The sequence below is a fragment of the Etheostoma cragini genome, chromosome 23 (genome assembly GCF_013103735.1).
Source record: "Etheostoma cragini isolate CJK2018 chromosome 23, CSU_Ecrag_1.0, whole genome shotgun sequence".
NCBI classification, from domain to species: Eukaryota; Metazoa; Chordata; class Actinopteri; order Perciformes; family Percidae; genus Etheostoma; species Etheostoma cragini.
In genome coordinates, this window is record NC_048429.1 from 15864620 (window position 1) to 15880205 (window position 15586).

At 41.1% G+C, this 15586-nt stretch overlaps 2 protein-coding genes and 2 long non-coding RNA genes across 5 annotated transcripts in view; 1 reads left to right on the forward strand and 3 right to left on the reverse strand.

Annotated features, from left to right (window-relative positions):
* Positions 1-126: 126 nt before the first annotated feature.
* On the reverse strand, positions 127-4915 carry si:ch211-214j24.10 (uncharacterized protein LOC558894 homolog). The gene is made up of 4 exons (XM_034863911.1): positions 4760-4915; positions 1124-1915; positions 997-1029; positions 127-459 (listed from the first exon to the last, which is right to left on the reverse strand). Exons 1-4 carry the CDS (start codon positions 4773-4775, stop codon positions 410-412), a joined length of 891 nt encoding a protein of 296 aa, XP_034719802.1. The 5' UTR covers positions 4776-4915; the 3' UTR covers positions 127-409.
* Positions 4916-5430: 515 nt separating this feature from the next.
* On the reverse strand, positions 5431-14164 carry LOC117938923 (zinc finger protein 2 homolog). Of its 2 annotated transcripts, XR_004655501.1 has the most exons (8): positions 14010-14164; positions 12473-12675; positions 12241-12333; positions 11675-11770; positions 10205-10315; positions 9602-9725; positions 6198-8179; positions 5432-6034 (listed from the first exon to the last, which is right to left on the reverse strand). XR_004655501.1 is itself a non-coding variant. In XM_034863899.1 (7 exons), the coding sequence occupies exons 1-7, from the start codon at positions 14047-14049 to the stop codon at positions 6696-6698; spliced, it is 2151 nt and encodes a 716-aa protein (XP_034719790.1). In that variant the 5' UTR covers positions 14050-14164; the 3' UTR covers positions 5431-6695. The 2 variants fall into 2 exon arrangements, 1 of the variants encoding a protein (XP_034719790.1); XM_034863899.1 differs by having other exon boundaries at positions 5431-8179.
* Positions 14165-14555: 391 nt separating this feature from the next.
* The window catches only part of LOC117939006, a 2406-nt gene continuing 1375 nt past the window's right edge, over positions 14556-15586 (reverse strand). Inside the window, exon 2 of the long non-coding RNA XR_004655520.1 lies at positions 14556-14978. This is a non-coding gene — a long non-coding RNA (uncharacterized LOC117939006). The remainder of the gene's footprint in view (positions 14979-15586) is intronic.
* Positions 14818-15586, forward strand: part of LOC117939007 — a 4159-nt gene continuing 3390 nt past the window's right edge. Inside the window, exon 1 of the long non-coding RNA XR_004655521.1 lies at positions 14818-14905. This is a non-coding gene — a long non-coding RNA (uncharacterized LOC117939007). The remainder of the gene's footprint in view (positions 14906-15586) is intronic.

A 15586-nucleotide genomic window follows, 5' to 3' on the forward strand; every position in this document is an offset into this window, starting at 1 on the left:
GATTTTTTTTTTTTTTTTAAACAAAGTGCTTGTTTGACCACTTGCTTTAGAGGAAAAAAAAAAGGTGATATACTGTAGCTTTCAAAAAACGGGGGAAAAATTAAATTACAGCTCCTGATTGTTTTTAAAAAGACCAGCTCTACACATACAAGATAAAAATGGTAATGAGAGGCGATGAAAACAGGTCTGATTAATTAAGGCAGGCTTCCTGTAAGGCGTTAAAAAAGTCCATTGCAGTAAGATCTCAAGGGAGTTAGTCCAAAGTGTCTCAGTGTGGCTTTGTGTGAAGACATCATCCTGAGTGCAGTGTGTGAGAGCGGGACTCATACATTTGTCCATCTTAATGTGTTTTAATGTGCATGTATGTGTTGCATGTGTGTTTTATATATGCTTTGGGTTTCTCACACTGCTAGGCTGGGTGCTCCTGGGCTTCCTTGTACCAGACAACCTTTTTGGGAACTGCAAAATAGGAGAAAAAAAAACATTAAAGAGAGAGAATCCAATAACATTATCGTTCCAGCTGACCACCGGGAAAATGGATTCAAGCTCCCAATCGGCCAAATGTATTTTTTCGAACAAATTCCCTTTATATACATTCAAGAACCACGGATATACATTATGCATTGAGAGTGACAGATATTTACATGACATGTAAATATCTAAGGTGCTGAAGCCTATTTCTCAACATTTCAAGCAGATTAAGAAAAACTGTTTGTAGAAGAGGAGAGCCCTGTTCCAAACTTTGTCCGAACTGTAATTTCACTGAGTTTGGAATTTCAAACTAACATGTAATAATGACTACTCAAAAGATCAATGCCCATCTGGTGTTAGATATAAGTATAGTTGTACATGAGATACTGCTTATGCGACGGTCTATGTTTCTCTGTACTTGTCTAGAACAAATAAAATACTTTTTTACATCTTGCCCATGTTTTGTTTTTTTCTGAGAAAGGGCAGAACAGCACTGACCAGGTTTCATGCTATTAGGCAACGTACCTTTTTTCTGTTTGTTACAGATGGCATTCCACTCTGAGGAAACAAAAGGAGAGTTACTGTTAGAATCAATGTTCCAAATAAAATAAAAATCTGACCGCATGTCTTCAAAGCTTCTCATAGCTCTCACCTCTACTGTGATAGTTCAAAGCCTCCACTAGATGCCGACAACTAAGCAGCAGTTTCCCGTTGCTCTCGTCCCCCTCTGGGCGTGCGGCAGGGGTGACGGAGGCAGCGGTAGGCGTTTCTCCTGGAGGCTGGAGCGTGACAACTGACTCAAACTGTAGCTCTGCTGCCTGTTGAGCATCTGTAGGCTGAGGAGGGAGGGCGTTGGCAGCGGGGCGAGGGCCGGGGCCCTCTGTGACGGGCCTCGCCTCGCTGATGAAACTGAGACCCCACTGGTTCTGTAGCAGCACACCGATGGCAGGGCGCTCCTCCTCCAGCCCTCCGCTTGCTGCTCCCGCCTTCACCTTGGAGGCGTAGCTGACGGCCGGCTGCAGCTTGGCGGGGCTGTCCTGCACGGGGAAGGCAGGCGGGGGCTTGAGCAGCGACAGACTGTCCTCCACCCACCTGTCCTTTTGGTGAACCTTCTGTGGCCGCTCGCTGGCTCGGCTGGCCGCCTTCTGACTTTCCCTGCGAAGGCTGCGGCCTTTGTGCTGGTGGCCCTTGCGGTCTCGGTCCCTGCGGTAGCTGAAGGTGTGCGTGTGGCCGGGGACGATCAGGTCGCCTTCAGGTGAAAGCTGCCGGGGCTGTTGGTCACTGCCAGAGATGCAGCTTCCACCCCCACCACCTCCGCAGTTACCCGAGCCAGGAGACAGGCGACGGTTGCGAATGTGTGGCTCTGAGTTGGTGGCTGCAACGAGGACGGCTGGATCACACAGGGTATCGGACTCACACACGGTGTTGCTAGCTTCCCATGTACCTGCAAGACATATTGACATGTTGGTCAAAAATACTAATATCTTCATATCACACATACGCACCAGGTTAAGGTTTCCATTAACACTACCTCCCAAAAAGGTTGTCTAAAGATCTTTTAACTTAACAGGGCTAACGCGACAACATGTATTTATTCAAAGATTCATCTGGGGAGATTAATCAATATCGGATCACTCAAAAAGAGATTGATTTCTAATGAGAATTCATTATTTCTACCCAGCCCAACTCTCACAATTTTTTCATGTTTTAATATAACAAGCTGCATACTGAAAACTACTAAAATATATTCCTTTATTTATATTAGCGGTGCATATAACATGTCCTCTTATCAAAAGTGCAACTACAATAACAACTTGATTTATTTAAACAATCTACACCAAAATGACTTCATTGAAAAACAATAAATGAAATAAATGAACTGAGAACACGCCGTGACATCGCAGTTGAACAAGTAAAGAGGAGATCTGCCCTAAGCCTTTAAAAAATTGCTGCTCAACCTTTTCTTTTTAAATCTCTAACGGTTGTAATGTTTCCACATTAATATCAACTCCCCTACAGAAAACTAAAACATTGTCCTGCTCTCGTTTAACAACAGCCCTGAGTTAGTTGGTTAGGCGACCGGTTCCCTTGACAATGCTTCTGCTCCATAATGAAAAACGCTGTTTGATATAAACAAACATCAGGGCTGGACGATACACCGTCAGCTGGCTCCACCAAGCAGGTGAGCTGCCTGTATTGCTGAGAAAAGAACAGGGTGAGCTGGGTTCTGTTTGGGAAAATCCCAGATTAAGCTAATCCACTATCTAAATTTTGTAAACTAGCCCTCTGATACCAAATTAAGAGGGGAGGGGAACAACATCTCATATGGAGTTTCATCTGCCAACAGTAGAAAAAGATCCCAAACCCAAATAATCCAGGATACGTGCCGACTGTTAGAAGATTGTCAAAGTTGACAGATAAATAATCACCAAGCATTTTGAGAAGTGATATTCTGCTAATCTGTCTCACCAGCTGTTGAACTCATGTATAAAAACGAGGACTGTAATTTAATACTGAATTATAATATTTAATATAAATAAGTTTAATTTCTCAAAGCGTTTTCTGTGAGTAGGTTTGGTAAAATATGTTTCATTTAAAATTCTGAACAAGGTTTCTTGAACTGTCTGCAAACTCCAAAGCGAAATAGATGTTTTTTTTTCCAGATAAAAAATACACTCAAGTGTAAATTCAAACACTACTTGAATTGTCTGCTTTGGTGTTGTCGGATTTCAGCCACCAAGCTCGATTAAGTGCAACATTTGAAGGAAAACAAAAAGAACAAAGTTTATGTTATTTTCAACCAGTGGTGGAGTACTGTAATAAAGTACACATTTGAGGTACTTGTACCCGAGTCTTTTCATGCCACTTTGTACTTCTGTTTTGCTACATTTCAGAGAGAATTATTTTACTTTTTACTCCAGTAACTTTACAGATTGGGATTGTTGCACACAACACGTAGTTTTTTTTAAATATGCTTTTTACTATATATTAATTATACTACATAAGTAAAGGGATCTGGATACTTCTACCACCAAAGTAGTCAACTGACAAGATGTTGAAGACAGACGTTGCGTCTTCCATTTTACTATTTGTAAAAACTATTATTTCATTTGGCTGTAATTGCGATTCTACAGTTACGTGACAGGTCTGTTCTTGGAGGTAGGTGGTCAGTTGTAGTAGTAAAGGATCCTTCGAGAAACACTCCCCTAACTCACTGTTATATTATACGCTAATTAAATGGATGATTTATCAACAACTAAAACACTAAGCTAGTGGCAAGTATACACTAAGTTTACACTAGTATTTAAGACAGAAAATATAACTGCAGTAATACCTTTGTGAGGACTGCCGCCGACAGCTTCAAATACCTGGCTGTCGCCATACATCTCCCTGTACTGTACCGATGTTACACAACAATCCGTGTCATTCAGTCACACGTGATGGCTCATCGTGAAAAGGGAGTGATTGGTTTAGTGGGCATTACCGAGTAGATTAACTAATGAGTTCAAGCCGACCCATTTTCTTTCCGCATGGCCCACAACAGACATACTTGGACATTAAAGCTCGTTGTTTAGACTGACCAGCTGAAAACGTCCTTGGTGACAATAAGAGCAACACTCCCAACAGGTGCTGTTTATTGGCACACAACATGTAGGATCACAACAATTAAAAAATGGATACACCCGTTGGCCTGAATAGCGTGCCCGCTCTAAAGCGCCACATTTCAAATCAACCACCGTTTACGTAAGTTGACCACTCCGAGGAGACCGTCTCTAACACCGTGACAGAAAGGTCTAGAAACTAGCTAACTGTACATGCCTTCAGGTCTCGGGCTAAAACAGTCCCTTGGCTACTTTATTAGCGTCTCTTCAGACATGCGTATCAACATGCTAGGTTTAGTGCGTGCGGTGCTGGCAGCTAACAAGACAGCAAGAGCTAGCAGCCAGCACCAATGTTAGCCAACTTTAATTAGCAGCGTCATGGTGCGGCGACTTAAACTCGACGGTTTTATTCATCTGCCGTTGCAACATGGTCAACCGAGTTCAACAATGTCTCAACAACCAACCGTTGTCGTCCAGGAGATGGCTTTATTTTGTACCACATCGAGAAATGAGCAGCTAACTAGCATGTTAGCTGAAGTCAAAGTTTCATAACCCCCATTCAAAGCGGCGAGCAGGCGGCTACATATAGCGCTAGCACAGTTGCTAACACCTTCGGCAAGACGGCAAAATAGCCTTTGGAAGTGAGGATTCTCGGTCAGATATGTCAGAAAGTTGTAATAACTTACCTGTCTTGATATGCATGTCTTGTTAAACGTGTTGCGGAAGCTAAACCGTTGAGTAACTTTTGTTTACAGCGTTAAGATAACGACGGCTGGCTGGATGAATCTTGAGTGGCCACCCGGAAGCGACACGAGAATGTGGGTGGGACCGGAAGTTCCGGCAGATAAGCGGTCCGGCGGGAAACTTAAGGGAATTTAAACATTCAAATATGATTCAAACCTATGATGAGAACAGTGATGATCACGGAACCGTTTTACTGTTATCTCTAGATGATTTTTTAATACACTTTTTATTTTAAAGTGGCAGGACATTTTAACACTGTATGGAGCCACGTATTATTGTGTTACACTTTATGTAAACCATAGACCGTCGTGTAAAACACTATAACAACCATCATTAACCAATACATTAAAAAGCAATGGGAAAGGCGAAATGGAGAGAAATTAGACCCCTTCTGCAGAATATCGTTCCTGATCTGTCACACAGATGAGACACCCATATTAAAAACAATTAATTACATTGATATAGCGCTTAGACAACTAAAGCGCTTCAGGGGGAGGGGACTACTCTCTACCACCACCAATGTGTAGCACCCCCCTGGGTGACGTAAACTAAGCTCTACTAAAGAAAAAGTTATCCAAATTCAATGTAATAAAAAATAAATGTGTCACCACCAGTTGCTCGCAAGATGATTAATAGGAAAGTAAAACGTGTTCATTCTGTCTTTTCCTTACCATATTTGTTGTTCTTTTCTGCAGATATAAGACATATATTCTTCAGGATTCTACTAATTTTCTAAAGGAAAAAATAGGGATATCACTGGTGGAACTGCTCCCAACTTATTGACGTATGCAATGTGTATAAATAGAATACATCTTAGCTTACACAAATATGGTCTGTTTTGACTATTTCTTACCTCTAAAATATAAATATGTCCCTGTTTGTACTAAATACGTTACTTGTTCTACAGCACAAAAGTAGTGAAAATGCCCCTCACTTACAAGACGGTTCTTAAGAGTCTAAATGCTTTTGAGGTTTTATTAGCAAGATGTTATAACTCTAACAACCAGTGTTTATATGACTGGCCCCATCAGCGATCATTGGAAAACCTACCTTGATTATACAAAAGACCAGAGCATTCATCATGGATGTAGAGCCAGTTCTATCATGTTATGTAAGTCTTGAGAAGATTACAGACATCCTGCCATCCGACTTGTACCTTATTCCTTTGTTTTCTTAAATGTCCCATAAGATAAACTTTGATCAGTTTACATAGAAACCTGTATTCAATCACACAGTGGAGGGAAGCATGAAAACCTGGCCATCTAATTGCGTTATTGTTTGAATAACATTAGTTGTTTTCATCACTACACAGATAAATGTAGAAACCAATGAATGAGCTATTAACAATCACAATAAACAAGTAATGCAAGGGAAACTAACCTTGGATGTGTGAGCAGCCCTCCTCCTGTTGATCAGTGGTACCATCTTTAAAATTTGTGGCATCCTCTCCCTTTTTCCCAGATCGTTGTGGCCCTTCTCCACTGTTACACCTTTTCAGAGCTTTGTTTCTAATCGTGTATTTTGCTTTCCTCGTTCATATTTTGACTTTTTTTTACCTTCTCCTAACCCAGAGAGCTCTGAATGATTTCTAAGTCATTTTAAAGTGAGGCTTGTTGGTATGTCCTTCTCCCTGGGGCTGCAAAATTAAGTCTGAGGTGTCCAAAAAACAATTTTCCGGAAAGAAAAGCACACAAAGATTTGGAGATTTGTCTATGTTTTTGTTGTTCATGTGAAGTACTTTACATTTAAGAAGGTTCTTATGTATCAGATCACATTAAAAAAAACTATAGATTAAAGACAAAAAAAGAAAGTTTATTATTGTTGTGACAAAGCAACAATCTTCCTCTTCTAATAATTACATAATTAGCTTTTAACAGCTTAAAGACTCAATGATTCCACAACTATGTCCTTCTCCACGTGTGTGCGTACGTGTCTCTTCAGCCTCGTAGAAGTAGAGAAACTCTTCTTACAGAGCAGACAGCTGTGTGGCTTCTCTCCGGTGTGTGTTCGGACGTGCATGTTGAGGTCCGAGGAGCACCGGAACCTCCTCTCGCAGTAGGAGCAGGGGTAGGGCCTCTCTCCTGTGTGGATCCGCTTGTGGAGCAGGAGCTCACCAGAGGTAAGGAAGGTCTTGCTGCACTGGGAGCACTGGTGGGGCCGCTCCCCCGTGTGAGTCAGGTTGTGTCGGACGAGCGAGGTTGACTTGGCGAACCTCTTCCCGCAATGGGTGCACGCAAACGGCCGCTCTCCTGTGTGTGTATTGAGGTGTTCGCTCTGAGCCCGCTTGGTTTTGAAGCTCTTCAGGCAATGTGCGCAACTGAACGGCCTGAAGTTACTGTGGCTGCGCTGATGCCTCACCAGCTCTCCGTGTGTGAGGAACGTCTTCTGGCAGGTGGTGCAGAGGTACGGCCTCTCGCCCGTGTGGATTCTTTCGTGGCGCGTGAGGCTGGCCAGCTGGGCGAAGCTCTTCTCGCAGTAGGAACACTGGAAGGGCCGCTGGCCGTTGTGAGTCATCAGGTGCCTGTTGAGGATCTGGATCTGAGTGAAGCTTTTTCCGCATTCTGTGCAGGGGTACGGACGCTCCCTGGTGTGGATCTGCTGGTGCTTATTCAGCAGCCACACATGTGTGAAGCTTTTCCCACACTCGCAGGCAAACGGCCGCTCGCCGGTGTGTTTCATCTGGTGTCTCTTGAGGTCCGACGCTCGGCTGTATATCTTCTCGCACAGGGAGCATTTGTACTGACGCCTGGCCACGTGCCTCTGCCTGTGCTTCAGCCGCTCCAGGATGCTACCGAAGCTCTCGCCACATTTCTGGCATTTGTACTGACCATCAACATTCTGTGACGCCTCCTCTGCTACGATGACCTCTGTTGTGAGCTCGAGGGGAGGGTTGCACGTCTGTCCGCAGGCCGTTCGTTCGAAATGCAGCTTGAGCAAGCCCATCTGTGTGAAGCGTTTGCCGCACTGGGAGCAGAGAAAGGGCCGTTCCCCTGTGTGAATGCGCTGATGTCTAGTCAGATCCCAAGAGTTCTTGAAGCCCTTCTTACACTCCTCACAGGTGTACGGGCGCTCGCCTGTGTGTGTCCGTTGGTGACGCGTCACGTCTGAGGCGCGTGTGAACGTTTTTCCACACTCCTGGCACATGTGAGGGTCAGGCCTGTCGTGGATGGGGAAAGGCTTGGGGAACTCAGGACGCTGGGCCTTCTTCTTGGGAATATCTGCAGTCTCTGCAGACCTTTGGAGTTGGCTGTGCTGCTCAGGGTGACTGTGCTCGATGTGCTGCAGCAGGTAGGACTCCTGCACGTGGAAGAACGGACACTCTGAGCAGGCAAAGACCTGGGTGGACATCTCTAAAGTGGTACCTGTGCAAAACACAAAGTATAAGTAGTTGTTTTATGTTTCGATAAAATGTTTTGTTCGGGTTGTTGCACAAATATTGCGACTTTATCTCCATCCACACAAAAATACCTGAACAACAACCGGAGAACAACTCAAGTGTGATTTACGGTCCTGCGGAGGCTCCACACAGAGCTTTTGACCTGTTTAAGTGGCGTGAAGTTTATGCCTGTGGGTTGGTGTGTGTGTCAGTCTTTTTAAGGGAATAGCAAGGCTGGCGTGTGTCGGGAGTGTGTGGTGGAGCGAGTGAGAGAGTGGCGCAAATAGCTTCGGAGCAAGCACTGAATCTAGTCATAGTAAGAGAAACAAAGTGTCTCCCCTGTGCTTTGTGATCACCTGTAGCAGTGTGGTTACTCTGGTTACTGGTTATTCAATCTCTGCTCAGTCATCTAGCAACTTAGTTGTTTTTATTTTCTCTCTCTCTGTTGTCAGACAACTGAATGAGTATAAAATAATGACTTGATTGCAAATTACTAGCAGTGTTTTTTTCCTCCGCTTCACAAAGTTTTTGTCAATATACACATAAATACAGAATAATGATAATCGTCAGCTTACATCATCGTTTTCCTAAAGCTCAATTTTCCCCGTCCACACGGAAACATGAGGTATGCTTTGAGATTCATCCGCTCTGGGGAATGTTTTTGAAAAGTGTAAGAGAAGAAGTTTAAGGTGAGAAAAATGTCAGCGTATTGTGACAGAGGGCCAAAACAGAACTAATTCTACGCTTTTTTAATTGGCTTAGTGTAGACACCTTGTCTGAAGTGTTAGTATTTTTACAGGATATATTTACATGCAACAGTTATATTTGATAGGAGTTACTTATTAAATAAAAAGCAGCAGAAGATAAAACTTGGTACTACAGCTGTGATCTGCCAGAACGCAATTGGACCCAAACCTGAAGTGCCAGGTTTGGGTGGAGCCGGGAAGTCATTTTTAAAATCCCCCCTAATTTGAATCAGGTCGGAGAGGCACAAATTTCCCTGTTTATCTTAATTCAATGCGGACCTTATAGTCTGTGTAATGTTATAATAAATGCTTTGGCTGTATACCGCTGTGTGTTATCACAATGTTCTAGATATATACATAACTTACACGCATGGATAAAAAGCAAAAGACATTCAGGGTTTTAAATTGTGCTTAGGCCTAAAACTGCTGCAGTGGTTCAGGCTCGGCCTTAAACAGAAACTAAGGGGGTTCACGTGGGGTCGGGCAAGAGCCCAATCATAGATTTACTTCCTTATTTTCATTTGATTGTATTTATGTTGGATATTTTGCTCTGTACTCACGTCTTGCTTGATGAGATCTTCACCTCGATGAGACTTCCTGATTACATAAAGTAATATATATATATATACTGTATATTGTATAAACGGATGTTTCTGGTGTACCTTGTGTTCCAAGGTGCTCAAGACATTTGTGATGCTGCAAGAGAGACCTCAGGTCGTTGGGATTGGCAAGCGCTTGCAGGCAGTCCTTCAGTACAGAGGGGGCAGAGGTCAGCCATGACACCGTCTGTTTATGGACAAGAACTAACGTGTCAGTAAGAATAAGGAGATCATACAGTCAGTTCAGGGTGAAATGGGACAAAACGGACAACCATATACAGTATTGGCCAATATTATTTTTTATGTACACATGACTAACTAAATTCCTTCATTCATAATTATAAATCAAATACATAAAAGCCTGTTTGTGAAACACAACACTCAAAGTGAAAATTAAATGTTCTTATATTGCCATGTTTATGTTGTAACCTTTATTCCAGGCTCAAAGAAAGAAACAGAAGGGTTGGGACATTCAGGGACAAGACAATGAATGCTTCATGTAGCTGCTACAGTGTGTGGGAGGCCTGCGACTAATACGAGACGATACCATAAGCCCACTTAACCCAATTAGTTATGTATTCACAAAAAGTAACTTAAATAAGATTCGACAATTTCATTACTAAGCTCGTTTAGATATTTCAATTAGAATGTGAGGTGGTTTTCTACCTGACTGAGGTCTGGTACTGGCAGGAGTTTCTCCAGTTTAGACAGAAACTCCCACACAAGGAGCTGCATGTCTGTGTCGTAGCTGGAACCATACTCTGTTGGAAAAACCTCCTGGGGAGTACAAAGGTAACAGTTAGGGCTGCACAAATAAAAAAAAAAGTGGGGGCATTTTTAGGCATTTATTGACAGCTGACGAAATGAAAAGGGGAGAGGGAGATGACACGCACCAAAGGGCCGCAGGCTGGAGTCAAACCTGGGCCCGCTGCATTGAGGAGACAATAAATATGGGCGTCCACCCTAACAACTGAGCCATCCGGGTGCGCGAATAATCACAGTTTTATTGAAATCGCAATAAGGACTAGTGCAATATCCAAATTGCAAGAGGGCGCAATATTTGTTATTGGCAAAATACTGTATGTGTCAAATCCTTCTGAATGAAGTATTGTGTTGATGCAGAGACGTCCCGGCCTAAAGAATTGCTCTCTACAAATCTTTGTTTGGTACAGATCCTCAAAAAAAAAAAAATCACTATATAATCATTTAATTCTGTTTTTAATTTGAAGTCTCAAATGAAAACAGGGTTCTCCCCCCCCCCCTAAATGGTTAAGCCCTGAGCTAGTAAAACAGAATTAAGGACGAAATCATGAAATTGAGAATATAAAAAAGCTAAATGCAGATTAGAAAGAGCCCTACATTAAGTCAGTGCAAAAAGCAAACTGGATATAATATAACTATGTCTAATTTTTCCAACCGAGCCACAGACTGTAACTGTAGTCTTAAAAATACATTAACAAATGATACCCAGGGACTTAGGCCTGGTGGGGGGCAACTTAGGGCTGCTTGCAGAACATTGAGTAATAAACACTGAATAATACAAAAACTAATAATTCCCTCTAATATCATGAATCATATTGCAAACGCAATATCAGTCAAAAAATTGCAATTATATATTTTTATCATATGGTGCAGCCCTAGGTACAGTTACTTAAAATGAAGTTAAAAAACAGGTGCAGAAAAAAGATTCTCTCTCAGATGCCAGCTGGGTAACACATTAGCATATATCCACTATGTTCCACTTCTGGGATTGCTCCGTCACCTTACGCTGTCTTTGTTCTGGCGTTCTAAACTCCGGAGGATTCATGAGGACTGTGGTTACCTGCTCCTCAGATCTCTGCAGGGTAAATCCAGACAGCTAGCTAGACTATCTGTCCAATCTGAGTTTTCTCACTAAAACAACTTTTGAGCATGTTCCACTAAACATAAATTCCTTCTTAAGGCTTTGTTGCAAAGTCACCGGGGCTTCATCCGGTGCATAGCACCGCCATTGACAATTGTGATTGGTTTTTAAGAAATGCCAATAAACCAGAGCACTCTCACATCCCAGAATGATGTGTGGACTAACCAGACCCTCCTCCGCAGTGCTGTGGAGGAAGGTCTGGTAATGCAACACTACATGTGAAACTGCCTTGCCTGGTAAAAATGCTCCCTCTCTGCTGGGTCTTTCAGAAGTGTTTGGATGAGCTCCACAAAAATGGCCTCCTCTGCATCCACCTCTGCATCCCCACTCTGAAACACATTGATCACCGGTATCAAAACAATGTTAGCATATTAACGCTCCACATGACCAGTACAAGCTCAAGCCACTGTACTGTTTATGTGACAATGACAGAAAAGACTAGAAGTGCAAAGATTAATCGATTGTCAATTATTAAATTAATCTCCAATTATTTTGATTATCGATATATTGGTTTGAGGGTTTTTATGACAAAAACGGTCAAAATGATCTGATTTCAGATTCTAAAATGTGAATATTTTCCAGTTTCTTCTCTCCTCTGTGACAATAAACTGAATATCTTTGAGATCACAAAACAAGACATATGAGGAAGTCGTCTTGGGCTTTTGGGAAAATAACCAACGGTTTAATCGACAATGAAAATAATCATCACTTGCAGCCCTAGAAAATACTGACATGTAGTCAGCTATTTTTTGGGGATTTTAATAAGGCAGCTGTTAAACACTGTCACACTTTCACTTACTCCTGTGTATCCCGGAGGGCGGATTCGTTCTAGGTGAGGCTGTACGCACAAAATGTTGGCTGTTTCCTCTTTTCTGCACAACTCAAGAATAATCTGAAGAGAAAGATGTTGAAAGAAGAGAGAGATGTCCCATCAGCAAGAAATTGAATGAACTGCATCTATGAAGTACATTACTATTGTGTGATTGTCCACTTTTCTGTAACTTGATCACATGTGAAACCAGCTGACTCACTTTGGCTCTCAGTCGCAGAAGCAGTGTGCCTCTTTGCTTTGGGTTGAGCAGCTGTGGCACTGTAGCTGTGACCAGCGTCACAAACTCATCGAGATTTTCATAATCGAGAACCTCTCTCCGCTGAGCCACTTGCCACATCGCTGCAGAAAGCAGCCGCAGAGGAGGAATCAGCAGCTTCAATGATGACAACGGCAGGAATATATCTGTGCAAACAGACATGTGGTGGACAGGGTCAGAAGAAATATTCAGATCCTTTAGGTCTACCGAAGTAAAGAACTAATACCGCACTGTAAAAACACTCTATTCCAAGTAAAAGTCCTGAATAGAAAATGTTACTTAAGTAAAATGATGCAAGTATTATCAGGAAAATGTACTTTCCTGATGAGTAAATGTACTTAAGTTACAATACTCAATGAAGAAAAATCCTCACATTTTAGAAACTGGAAACAATAAAACTGTTCTGATAATTAGTAAGTGTTTAATCGTCTAATTTCATCTGGAATTGTTGTTGGGTAGTTTAATTTATAATTAAACATCGTATTTTAATAATGTGTTTTGTGTGCAAGAATCGGAATTTCTAAAGTAACTAGTAACCAAAGCTGTCAGATAAATGTAGTGGGGGAAAAAGTAGGCTACAATATTTCTCTCTGAAATGTAGCAAAGTAGAAAATGGAACGAAAAGAAAAGACGAAGTAAGTACCTTAAGTACCACCTCATATTTTTACTTAAGTACAGTACTCAAATGTACATAGTTACTAACACCCCCGCCCATGGTATACCTTTATGAATTTTCTTCTTATTACACAAGGAAGTGGTAGAACCTGACTGTAATTTGTGCATGTTTGCTTATAAAATATAACATACTTATGCACAGGGTCTGGTGTGTGTTTATTTAGGTTGAACACTTTAGTTTAAATATGGCTTGAATATTGAAAAGACGAATGGTTTTTCAACAATGATGTACCTGTGTTATTTTAGGTGATAATTTGTCAATACAGTGCATGTATTGGAATATTGGCATGACATGCAACTGATACAACAGGCTCGAAAGCTGAAAAGATAAAAGAAACGCCTACTACTGCCACAGTAGCTTTGGTGTGTTGAAGGAGTGAGGATATACTGTACAACTGCAATATTTTAGTCTCATGTTTTCTAGCTCCGTGCATTATATTTTAGCCTACTTTCCTTAATACTTGTCCTGTCCTGTTTAAAACGGTCCAATGTACTAAACTGAAGTGGAAACAACACTGAGTGGATTTTGCTCAGTTAGCCATAGCCAAACAGTGGGACATTTGGCTTAGAAGATACTGGTTTACAGCTTGTCAAAATCACAAGTAAACACCACACCTTCGTTTACTCAACAGCAATGGTAAAGTAAATGTTGCCATAGCTTTATAATTTGCTGTTCACATTACGTTTGTTAGCTACAATCACTGCTTTTCGCTGGGGTTACGACATAACGACATGAATGTACATGCATACAGCTAACGTTAGCTGTTAGCTACGCCATTATGGAAAAAAACACAATAAAACGGACCTGTGTTTTCCACTTGATATGAACTGCCTGTCGTTTCCATGATTAAGAAAATGCAGAATTACTTTTAAAGGTCCCTTAACAAACTAACAGAAGCTTGCAAGCTATTTGTTAGCTCCTTACAGACCGGAAACACGTGCAGTAAACTTTCACAGTAAGAGCTTTCAGTAACAAGTATATGCTCGGTAAGAATAAATTAGCTATTCTAAAGTAAGTCTCAGTAACAGCCCAAACTAATATAAAGATTGCAATAATATATATATATATATATATATATATATATATATATATATATAAATAAAAGCAAGTTAATGTATGTAGATGGTCATTAGATAATAAATGTAGGCAAAAACACAGTACGTAGTTTCTCCCTAACAGGTTAACTAAAAAGTGTATTAATGGTTGTTGGTTATTTATTGCCAAATTATAAAAAAGATGCATAATAAGTCAAAGACATATTGTACTTATATAACAAAAGTTTGTATGTAATAATACTATTTTATTTATATATGAATATGACAGTGCTAAACAAGAAACAAATGGTCCCCATTTAGAAGGTAGGTAAAACATTTTATTTACCATGTGCAAACGATTTTCATGTGCTGAAATTAAATTCCACAATATCAAGCTGTTGTTTCTCCCCTGTTATCAGAACCCTCACACTGGATCAGAAGATAGCCATTGTCACTTAATTAAAAAAAAAGAATTAGATAGTTAATCTCCTGCCCACGGCAACAACGTGGCTCCATCCATGCAGAAAGACCACAGCAACTGGCAACAGGTCCCCGAGGGAAGGAGCTCTGTTGGACAAATCTCTCATGTCAAAGCAGGATGCCACATGTATGAAACTTGCAGCTCCATGGTCTTAGGCGCGGAAACCTGGGATGTGATATCCATATGTGATAGCATTCCTAACAGTAGGGCAGGACCAACACTCCATTGTCTTCAGACTCCCGAGTCCAGGAGACAACCCTTCAACAAAAGTAAGTTAAAGGTTAAACCTCATTTAACTAAATAAAAAGGTACAGGTGACATACAATTAATTGACCAGCCTACAACACTTTGCTTTAAACTGCAGGGCAGGATTTTTCATGTGTTGATAGGGGGAAGCAGGCTGTACAAATGTCAGCACCAATATTACTGCATTGTGCTGAAAAAAGTATTCACCTCAGCCTACCTCCACCTCAGACTTTATGTTTATGAGTCAAGATCTAAATCCAATTGCTGGTACATTAAAATGGCACACATTAAAGATGAAATGAACTGGTCGACTATTGTATTAGAGGGTATACACAAATAAGACACTGACATCTATTCAGATAATACATTACTCTTTTAGGGTAATTTGAATTTCCCAAGCACAAATACCAAACACTTGGTCATTCTGGCTTCTCAAATATGCGGATTCCATGCTTTTCTTGGACACACACACACACACACATATATACATATATATATATACACATATATATATATATACACATATATATATACATATATATATATATACACATATATATATATACATATATATACATATATATATATACATATATATATATACATATATATATATACAT

What these genes read in the sequence shown, in the direction of transcription:
- LOC117938923 (XM_034863899.1), bottom strand. Translation starts at nt 14,049, where the DNA reads ATGGAAACGACAGGCAGTTCATATCAAGTGGAAAACACAG. An exon ending in ATATCAAGTGGAAAACACAG is followed by an intron (nt 12,676 to 14,009) that starts GTCCGTTTTATT and finishes CTGTTTGCACAG; the next exon opens with ATATATTCCTGCCGTTGTCA. An exon ending in TTCTGCGACTGAGAGCCAAA is followed by an intron (nt 12,334 to 12,472) that starts GTGAGTCAGCTG and finishes CTTTCTCTTCAG; the next exon opens with ATTATTCTTGAGTTGTGCAG.
- si:ch211-214j24.10 (XM_034863911.1), bottom strand. An exon ending in TTTGAACTATCACAGTAGAG is followed by an intron (nt 1,030 to 1,123) that starts GTGAGAGCTATG and finishes TTGTTTCCTCAG; the next exon opens with AGTGGAATGCCATCTGTAAC. An exon ending in CTGTAACAAACAGAAAAAAG is followed by an intron (nt 460 to 996) that starts GTACGTTGCCTA and finishes CCTATTTTGCAG; the next exon opens with TTCCCAAAAAGGTTGTCTGG.